Below are 11,457 nucleotides of genomic sequence, written 5' to 3'. Positions count from 1 at the left end.
TCTTATACAGTTTTGACATAAACCCATTCCAAATTATTGTCTTAACCCTGACAATGACAGTAATAGAATGCAACTGCATGTTTTAAAAGCCTGTTTCAAGACTGAGAAAATAACACTAGCCCCCCCCAGAGAATCTGCTGAAAGACTAGGATTTCAACCAAAGTTTAAAAATACATGCTTTAGAAATTGGGAAGAAAGAAACTTATTAACATCTCACTTAAGCAACTATTAATCGTTCAAATCATATTTGATTAGTGTATGCTTTTATTGCACATCTCAGCAAATACATATTATCTGAAATGCATACAGAGCTGACTTTTGATAAAAAAAAAAAAAAAATTCACATATTACCAGAACACACATGAAAATAATGGCTCAACTTTAACATTATCAATTCAGACAAGCATGTCATTCACACACACAAAAACACAGAAAACAAAGACTTGAATAAATGACTTTTATTTGCTGCATTATCTGAATACACCTTCTCATTTAACAATTTCAAAATCCCATTCTCCACATCTGCAGTTTGTTTGCGCCACTTCCTGCTTCTCAACTGCACAATCACGACTGTCTCTCACTGGTGCATTATATCGCGAATTTTCAGTTTCTGCCACTCATGGAACCCACAGGGAGAGACACCAGGATGACTAGCTGGCCAGAGTGAACTTCTTTTTTTTTTTTCTTTTTTTTTTTTTGAAAGTTCAACAACTTCACACCAGATTTTGGAATTATATCAACTACTAATTTTCATGATATATATTCAGCTTCTATTGTGTACACATAGGAGTGAGACATATGGGCCAAACTCAGAGTCACCAAAGTCTCCCTCCCCCTCCCCACCCCAAAAAATTTAAACACAGGCTTGCCCATATTCATTAGAGTTCATGTCAGGACTCCTGCCTGGTTTGCAAGTCCAAAAGTTATGTATAGTTCGGGGTTCCTTGTCCGAGTGACTAATATAGGGCCGCATTTATCTGGCCCTCAAAATAAAGGGTTATTGAGCCTGGTATTGTTGCATAGGGTAGGCACCAATCATTCCTGGTTGTTGTAGTCCTTGACCCATTGGGCTCTGAGCTGCTGCTGCTGCCGCCGCCGCCATCTGTGGCTGACCTGGAAGTCCTTGCCATGCCATTTGCATTCCCACTCTACGTTAAGACAAAATAAAACAAAAAAAGCAGATGAAGAAAAAAAAAAAGTTACAAACTGAAATATAAGTTAGTAGCAATACATTAAATCTAGCAATGTCAAAATAACAGATTAGAATATGTATGTTAGCATTTATACACTTACCACTTTATTGCCTATAATTCTCATCTTCACTGAATAACTTCCTGTTATTTCCATTAGAAACCATTAAAACAAAATACTCCCACCCAAATCTTTTACTTCGATATCAAAACAAATGGAGAGGTTTTGTTATTAAAACAATGTTTTCATAATGCAACTCACACACATTCTTGGGTATCATATTTCTGAGCTGAGACTCAAGTTGCACAAAAATGCGCAAGACCTAGCCAATTCGGTTGAACATTTCTTTAGCATGTGGGCTGATATTCCATCTGTCTCTATGGGCAAATTCTTATCGTTATGCAACAGCTCTTCAGCCTCATTTTCATGAACCTCGAACTCTTCATCCAATGTAGCAGTAGCACTGTGAATCATGTTACATACACCTGGTTGATATATCTTAGCAAAGTGAGCTCCCATTAACCCCCAACTGGCCATGACGTCTATAGATGTCTGGACATGATTCTGTAACACTTACTGAATAACATGGATAAGAAGTGCAATTTGGCTTCACTATTTCATCCACCTTGGCCAGTAGGGAGGTTAATTGAACAATCCTAGCATTTGACACTATAATACCATTTGTATCTAGTAAACCTATTCTTCCACATCCATTGCAGCATAATGATAAAACTCTTTTGGAGAGCCTGCATAGCCAATTTTTTTTCATCCTCTGAATTAGCGCTTTCCACACAATACTTATTTTTCTAGCCTGTGTTTATATATTTCATAACTCCTCTTACTCTTATTCTCATATTCTTTCCGCATCTTCTTGTGGATCTCCTGCTTAATAAGGTTGAACATCTATTTCACTCACCTAATTTATTCTTTGAACTTAAGGTAACATTCAGATACCACCTCAAAGTGGTATCTGAATAACTTTTTCGAAAATTTTCCATGAATTACTGATATTTTTCCCCATTCAGTAAAGTGATATCATGGAACCAAAGATGTATTCTCCTAAGTTGATCATAATTTCCAGCTTTGTAGTTCAGCATATAACCTGTTCTAATTGGAATATCAATATAATTAGATACTGCCCAAGAAAGAACAGCATGATCACTGTCACCAACTGGTGGTAAAACAGTCATATTCTTAACCTGTTAACTGCTGCGGTCGAGTTAACTCGAGTGCAGAAAAAAATGGCAACCTTGCTGCGATCGAGTTAACTCAATCGTAGCAAGGATCTAAATTTTTAATTTCTACATAAATTAATGTGTATAATTTGCATAATCAAGTGGACACCCCTTGATTATGCAAATTTTATGAAACACTATTATTCTCATTTTTGTGAGTGAACAAGTGTATATCAAGAATGTATGATGCTGTCCGGACTTCTTACAGAATTTTAATTGATTTTATTTATAATTTTTTTGCAAAATTTATTCAGCACATGGGACAATGTCAGTAGAATATAAAATCAGCAGATAAAGGGTTAACAGACCCACTGACATCATGAACAAATCATTACCCCCAAGTTCCTTCACATGCTGCTTGAGAAGTTCTCACAACAATTCAATAAACTCTTCATACTTATGTGATTTCTCTTCAACCCAATCAATGTTTGGATAATTAAAGTCACTCAAAGTGATCACTCATTTAGTAACCATAAGGCTGAATTGGCCATGCATTTCTTGTTCTCCGACATTATCGTTTGCTTTCATTTCTACCCAAACTGGGCCTGGATAGAGACCAAGTTAGTTATGTGATTCTATCAGATTAATACAGACGGAATTATAAAAAGTGTGGATGTTATGATGAGAAAAAAATGGGAGGCCATCACTGGAAGTTGCATAAAGATGTGGCAAAGGGTGCAAGGAGTAGATTTTTAATATAGAGTTGTGAGTGGAATGTGTTGGAGAGCACTGTGAATGCAGGTTGGATAAATAACTTCAAAGCTCATTATGATACATGTTGCTAGTTGAGTGAGCCTCCCACAATGAGTCTGTTGACTCCATGGAAGTTACCAAAATAATAATAATATAATTATTAGCTTCTCCCTCCTATCATTACATTCATGACATATAAGGCATATATGCCTCAGATGTCATGAATCTATATCTCATTTCCTTGTCTGGAATACACAGTGAATATTCTTACTGGTACAGAAACACCCATTCTCCAACCCACTTTGAATCACAATTCCTTATTTATGCTTTAGCTTTTTCCAAAAGGTGTGTCAAGGCTGAATAATAGAAGAATCAAGCACATCACAAGCAGCTTTTGCTGAAACCTCCACCTTTCTCTTCTGTTTATACCACTAAATCTTGAGATGGTAACAAGCAAATTATTACAACATCTAAAAACTGATTTTGAAAGAGCCAGAAGCAAGAAAGGTGAATCACATACAGATGGCAATCAGGCTTTCTGTTCTCTTGCTAAAGCTAGAGAGAAATTAATTCCTCTGACTTCAGATGTTTCCATTACATCTGCCTACAGGAAAAGGTGGTTTTCTGGCTTCTTATTTTTTCTCCAATTCCGGACATTGATAATCTTGGTAAATATCCTCCAATCACACAAAACACTGAAACTCAATTTTCCCTTTGATTTTCCTGAAAATATATCAAAAGAATGTTGTCCAAAGTGAATACCAGTTTCCTGGTCCCCACATTTCTGAGGTTGTTCTGAAGGTTTGCATGCCAGTTGATTTGTTCTATGTTGTCTTTTCTCCTATTCCAATGATATCTATTCTGTAACTTGGAAATTTGCCCATATTGAACTATTCCAAAGAATGGTAACAATTCCTCTCTTCCCCCCACAAATTATTTGAATTCTTTCTGAAGCAATAAAGAAAACCATTAATATTCTACTTCAATACCACCTGGAAACCTCTTAACTAATAAATGATTACAGCATGGATTTCAATATTGTCATGAGCAATCTTGTCATTTTTGAACAAATACCATGGGAAAATGAGGAATCTCAAGTAGTTGCTTTTGATATCTCTGAGGCATTATATCGGGATTGGTACAAAGGCCTATTAAGTAATTTGCCATCATATGGTGTCTTTTGACTTTTCTAATTAGGTGGCCAGCTTTCTCTAAATGCATAGTATGATTACAGATGAATCTTTATCCTTTAATTTGTGTTTAGCAAATTATGTACATACAGCAAGTGGTAAGAATATAAACAGATGAAACTATTACATAAAACAGAAAGGTATCATAGTTAACTGATTCTGAATTCATAATAAAGCTTCAGGTTTAATAAAAAAAAAAAAACTCCATATAAGTTCTGGGTTAAGAGAACACAGGACAGTCATCAATAATATGATTAACAGTCTGGGCTAATTGTCACATTCACAGTATGGACAGTCAGTACATTTCCATTTGTGAAGCATTCAAAGGCTTGCCTCTCCCTTATCCTGTTCTGACCTTTCTGACGAAGTGTAAAAAGATGTATTTCTGCCAGTAGTTTTTCCAGGCTGATGCGATATCCAAAACGTCATGCAACATTTGCACAGTTCACCAGGTCCAAATCCATCACATTCAAAATGGCAAACAGCTTTCTTTCTCTTGCCAAAGCTACTGGTCATAATTTTTGTCTAACACTGCTTCTACCTCTATTGCATTCAGAGTTTTGTTATATCATTACCCACAGAAAAAGGCATGTATAGATTTCAGTCTCTGAGCAGTTCTGCTGGAGAATCTTCAAGTATGAGCAAGTCAATGCTCTCAATTTTATTCCATATGCTGCCTAAAGTTCCTTTCTTCTGTAATGGAGGAGGATAAATATTGCTAAGTATCAGTAGCTAGTAAGTTGATGATGATCTAACTGTTCAAGTGATAAGTCTCATGGCTTGGTTGGAGTGTGAGTATTGTTAAGCTATACTAGGGAACAGTATTCTGCTATTGGATGCACTAATGCCAAAGCTACTGTGTGTAATGTGTGGGGCATCTGCACACCATGAATAACGTGCCAGTTTCTGCAAGATGTAATCTTACATTTTTAATTTAACAGCAATGTTTCTCACGTGATTTCTGTAAGTCAACTATCTCTGCCAAGTCACTCCAAGATACTTGAGTTCTGTTGTATTTTATCATGCTATTTGTAAAGCAGTCTTTAAGAGCACGGTATGATGGCTGTTCTTTATATCGCACTGCTTTCAGTTTTCTGCAGATTGGGTCATAAGTGCCGTTATTTAAAGTAGTTGTCAAACTTTGATAAAATCCTCTGTTAGTGTATTTATCTTTGCAATTTGATGTGTAGTACTTGAAGTTGCAATTGCAACATTATCAGCATACATAGATTTCCATGAGACAGCAGTAGGAATGTCAGATTATGTGCTAGCACATATCCATTCCTTAGCTCATGGAATTTACTTTTAGTCATTTCAATATATCCTATCTGACAACATATTTACAAGATTAGCTATCTTGAGTGAAGGAAGCTCCAGGAATTTCAGGATTAGAACCTCACCAAACAATGTCATAAACTGCTGAAAGATTCACACAAACAAACTGTCTTTAGGCGTTTATCAAAACCATTCTCAACATAGGTTGCCAAGGCAAGCACCTGATCATAGTAACTTTTATGTTCTAAATCCAGTCTGCCTAAGAGCTTGCTATAGATGATTGCATAAATGTACAGCAATCTTTCAAGGAGTTTCAGACAGATGCTTAAAGCAATGGTCAATAGCTTGAGTAAAGGATGAGCCTTTCCAGGTTTTAAAATAGCTATTATTTTTTAAAATTTTTTAAAGAATATTGACAATTCCTTTCTCTAAGATGTCATTACACACATTAATCAGCCATTTAATGGCATTTTGACCACAGTTCTTTATTAATTCTGAATAGATGCCATCCAATCCAGCTGCTTTTCCAATTTTCAGAGACTCAATAACTGTACAAGTTCAAGAGATGGAAAGCATGTGAAAAATAAGATAAGTCATGAAGTGAATTTTTCAAATGCACACATTAGTGAAGTAACATTTTATTGAAACAGTAGTGTGAAATCTTTTTTTTTTTAATTGAAGACCAGGCTTTGGCTCACCTGTTTTTCCTAAACTTGCCAAGAAAATGCAACAGTACAGGAGCTTTTGAATGACTGAAGCTGTCCTGTAATTTTTGAAATACTTTCACATTATTTTGCCCAGAGATGTATTCTTTTCAATAACTTCTTGAAATTGTCATTTTGGCAGTCCCCACAACTCTGATAAATCTCACATGGTCGATACTGCTCACATTACAATTGGCTTGCTTTGTTAAAGATCTCCAAACAGCTTAATTAAAAAACCATCTAAGTTTGGCAATGGAAATACAATTCTATTGTGTAAAAATATTATTGGCTATTTGGGAAGCAATCAAGTACTCTTCTGTTAACAGGGAGTCATATTTTTAGCATTTGGCTAAGAAGAATACATGTATATGCCACCATACATACACACACACACAGTGCATACAAGACAAAATATATAAGAGATGTATAAAAGGATGCAACAGTGTGAGGTGACACTACAGTCATATATACATATAAAAATATACAAGCATAAAATTAAAATTGCAAGTCTAAGTTCAACATCAGTAGAAACTGTTATAAAGTCAGTTACAGGTTCCATATATGTTCTGTGAGGACAGTCAAATGTGATATGTTATATAGTTTGGTTATCCTTGCCACAATCACAAGATGAGTTTGGTCTCATCTCCCAAGTAAACAAGGAAGCTCTGCACCTACCATGGTTGGTGCAGACCCTATTTAGGAAGGTCCGTATTTTTTGAGGTAAGTTGAATCCTGATGGAGGGCTACTTGGGTTAAAAACAGTCTGCCAGATTACTGGGTGACGGTCCATTCTGCATGCCATGCAATTGTTGCATCATAGTCCTCAGTGACAAGTCGTGTGCCGTTGGGTGAATGTTGTGACTTAAGCCTCTGTGATAAATAGATGTCAATATAAGTAGCCTCCCTTTGCTATATTCGTGAATCAAGTTGCCTTAGAGCCATAGTTGCGATGGTTGTATGTAGCCAATGGAATAGTCTTTATTGTTTCAGAAATGATATGCATTGTCTGATTCAGAATGATATCAATCAATTTAACATGTGCACTGTTCAGCCAAACAGCTGAGCCATATTCAGCAGTTGAGTGAACAAGATCCAGAGCAGATATCCTTACTGTGAGAGCACAAGTCCTCAAGGTTGTTCCAGCAAATTTATGCAATATGTTATTTCTAGGGGGTGCTTAAAGGTCAAAGCTGTATAACTGAGAGGAGACCTCCACATAGCCTTTAAAGGAATGCAGAGATCTGACCAGGGGTTCTGACCTAATGTCCAATCCTCACCTTCTTGTGGTGCACCCTGTTGGATATTTACTTGGATACTGAACGAACGAGGGTGGGCTGGCAATTTGGAATTTAGCCGACCAAATTGTATGCTTATTGGTTAAACCAAAATAAAAAATGATGGTACAACATGACAAAATTTCATGCCATCTGGGGCGTCGCCCGGTTAAACAAGGCCCCCGTTGTTTTCCCCAGGGAACCAGGGCGAACAGCGAAAAGTCAGCTACTGGAACAAACCTGAAAACAAACCCAAACTCAACATCACCAGCGTTAAAGATCGGTACTATCAACATAAAAGACAAAAACTGGTGAGATCTTGCTGAGCAATAAATACAAAATGTTATATTCAGGCAATGACAATCAAGGAAAAGAAGGAGTAGCAATAGTATTAAACACAAAATACGAGTCTGATCTTCTTGAATGGCAGTCAGTCTCAAGTAGAGTAATGTGGGCAAATATGAGAGTGGGGAACTGGACAATGAGACTTATTTGTGCCTATGGTCCCACAGAAGGTTCTACTAAGGTAGAAGTGGAGGAATTTTTTGATGATTTAGAAAAAGCAACGGACACAATGAAAAAGGAAAGGTTGGTCCTTGTTGTGGATCTAAATAGCAGAGTAGGAAATGATTGCGAGACATACAAAAATATTTTGGGAAATTTTGGAGAAAAGAGCAAAGCTAATAATAATGGCAAATATCTGTTGGATTTCTGCTCGGGACATGGACTGGTTATTACTAACACCATGTTCCAACATAAAAATGTGCACAAATTCACATGGAGAGAAGAGGCAAGGAATAAGAAAATTCTCATTGACTATTATTGTTTATAGTGATGTTTTCTTCCTGGTGCAGGACACCAGAGTGTACAGAGGATTTGAAATTGGAAGTGATCACTATTTAGTCTTGAGCAGGATAAAATTGAATTTCATATTGAAAAGAATAACATGTAAGAAAGTTTTAAAGCGAATAAAAGTTGAGCATCTCTCAGATGTGAACTGTAGACTAAAATACACAAAGATTATTGAAGAAAAAATGAAAGAGTTTGAGAACAGGAATGAAACCTTAGAGATTCAGTGGCAAACTCTGAAGAAAACATTGATTGATTCTGCCAGAGAAGAATGTGGTGAGGTTGCCTGCAAGGATAAAAAAAATCAGAACTCCCTGGTGGACACAGGAAGTTAAAGAGGCAGTGAAGGAAAAGAAGAAAGCATATCAAAAGTTCCTGTCAAATAAGTCAGCTTATGCTCTTAGAGAATACAGAGACAAATGCAAGAATGCTAAACACTGTGTAAAACTAGCTAAACAAGACATGGGAGGACTTTGGCAAGAATATAGAAAATAAATATCAAGAAGGTGGCAAAATATTCAGGAGGTTGTTGAAGCTTAGGAATGGAGTAAAAGTAAAAGTGCCGTGAAAAGGAGTTAGAGATGATAAAGGTGACATGAAAACGGGAGAAAAAGATATCTTTGAAGTATGGAGTAATTACTTTGGAAAAACTACTAAATGAAACAAGCAGTGATGACAGCACAGTGGTAAAAAACACTGACCAGGCATGCAGTCAGGAATACATATCCATTCCTGAAGTAGAAAAAGCCATCAAAAGCTTGAAATGTGGAAAGGCAACAGGAGTAGATGATATTCGACCAGAAATGCTGAAGCATGGTGGTATAAGAGTCTTACAGTGGCTGCATTGCATAGTTCAGAAAGCCGGACAGAGGGACGAATTCCCAATGATTGGAGTAGAGACCTCATAGTACCCATATATAAAAAATGAAAAAAAATTGAACGTGAGAATTACAGAGGTATTTCCCTACTAAGTGTTCCTGGCAAGATCTATGCAAGTATACTTGAGAAACGGTTGAGAAGAATTGTGGAAGAAAAGCTTGGTGAAGAACAAGCTAGATTCAGGCCAAACAGAGGCTGTCAGGATCAGATCTTCACTTTACGACAAATAGTCGAGAAAGCATGGGAATATAACAAAGATCTGTATTTAAGTTTTGTCGATTTGGAAAAGGCATATGACAAGGTGCCAAGAGAGAAGCTATTCAATACGCTACAGTCATATGGTGTCAATGGGACATTATATCAAGCAATACTTAGTCTTTATTTGAGTTGTAAGTCAGCAGTTAGAATTGAAGTACAGGAAGATGGTTTAATGTTAAATCTGGTGTGAGACAAGGATGTACATTATCCTCTCTGTTATTCATTATCTATATGGATCACATTATGAAGGAAAGTGGTATTAAACATGATATCAAAATTGGAGATGTTAATGTGCTCTTTGCTTTATGCAGACGATGTTATACTTCTAAATACATCTGCTACAAGTCCGCAAGATTCTCTGACTAAATTGAATAGCTGTTGTAATAGATATGGTATGAAGGTCAGCAAAAAAAAAAGACAAAGACGATGAAAATAGGCAGAATCATTGAAAATGTCAACTGTGTTGTGAATGGAGAACCTGTGGAACAAGTAAAACATTTCAGCTATTTAGGCACGATTTTTACTGAAGATGGTAAATTAAATATAGAAATAGACAACAGAATCAGCAAAGCTGGTATGGTGGGAAGTCAATTGAATAAATTCATATGGAATAAGAGAGAAATTAGTAGGAACACTAAATTAGCTGTATACAAGACAGTGTTCAAACCAGTTTTAACTTATGGATCTGAGAGCTGGGTCAGAACACTTGACCAAAGACCAGAGACCAAAGATATGAGAGTCCTGAGAAAGATTATAGGCGTGAACAGATGGCATCAATGGCAATATCATATTAAAAACGAGGATATTAGGAAAGAACTTGACATTGTCAGCATCCAGGAATGCGTTAGCAGAGATAATCTCAGTTGGTATGGGCACTTAAACAGAATGGGGGAGGAAAGATTAGCAAAACAAGTGTTCTCTGCCAGGTTGGCAGGTAAAATGACCCAGAGGAAGACCAAGATATAGGTGGATTGATATGGCACAAAGTGCCTTAGATGATAGAAATATAAGATCTGATAATGTTGGAGTCTTGACAAGTAACAGACTGATGTGGAGGAAAATTGTAGATAGGAAGTTAGTAATGATGTAAATTTTTCATGTAGTACTATCATATCCTGTACACCCCTTGAGGGTACATGGCAGGAATTTTATGATGATGTTTTTTCTAGTCCTGAGTTTGGCAGCAATATTGGAGAGATGTCTATTAAAGGAGAGAATTTTGTCTAAGGTTATGCCTAGATACTTCAGATTAAAATCGTGTGGTAATATGTTCCCATTTAGTGGCACTCTTAAGATATCATATGCCACACTATTGTTCAAATGGAAACAGCATGCTTTAGTCTTGGTAGTACTTGAAATAAGACTCCACTTCTCAAAGAAAGGTTTAGCTCCTCTACAGTACAGAAATTCTGGTGTTGGGATGTGATGCTTAGATCATCAGCATATACAAATTTTCTAGACATTGTCCTTGGAAGGTCAGATATATACAAATTGAATAGAAGAGAGGCCAGACCCTCGTGTCTATTTTTAAGTGTTCTTGGCTTGCTCATATCATCATCTATAACTACCTGTATTGCTCTATTAGATTGAATAGTGTTGATCAAATGGGTCATTTTTTTACAATTCAGCATTTTAAGGAGATTGTAGATCATGCCATTCCTCCATATGGTATCATATGCAGCCATCAATTCTATAAAGACTGCACCAGTTTTAAGGCATTTTCTGAAACCAGATTCTATATGAGTTATTAGGGCCAAAACTTGATCTTCATAGCTGCACCTGGGCCTGAAATCAGCCTCTTCATAAGGGAGAGTGTCAATAATAATAGTACTGATTCTATTATAAATAAATCTTTCTAAAGCTTAAGATGGACACTAAGCAGCGCTATAGGTCTATAGCTTTCAGGTTT

The 11,457-nt window shown here is 36.5% G+C and overlaps 1 protein-coding gene across 2 annotated transcripts in view; it reads right to left on the bottom strand.

Annotated features, from left to right (window-relative positions):
- Nucleotides 1-443: 443 nt before the first annotated feature.
- LOC150099782 (nucleolysin TIAR-like) overlaps nt 444-11,457 on the bottom strand; it is a 287,990-nt gene continuing 276,976 nt past the window's right edge. For both annotated transcript variants that reach the window (XM_090403564.1, XM_090403565.1), the window contains exon 13: nt 444-1,148. In XM_090403564.1, coding sequence (XP_090259690.1) covers nt 998-1,148 — 151 coding nt within the window. In that variant the 3' untranslated portion in view covers nt 444-997. The remainder of the gene's footprint in view (nt 1,149-11,457) is intronic.

This window comes from Typopeltis vanoorti, chromosome 14 (genome assembly GCF_054136105.1).
Source record: "Typopeltis vanoorti isolate ZY-2024b chromosome 14, IOZ_Tvanoo_1.0, whole genome shotgun sequence".
In the NCBI taxonomy this organism is placed as follows: Eukaryota; Metazoa; Arthropoda; class Arachnida; order Uropygi; family Thelyphonidae; genus Typopeltis; species Typopeltis vanoorti.
The sequence above is the reverse complement of the archived record's forward strand: the minus strand, read 5'-3'. Positions and strand labels throughout refer to the sequence as shown.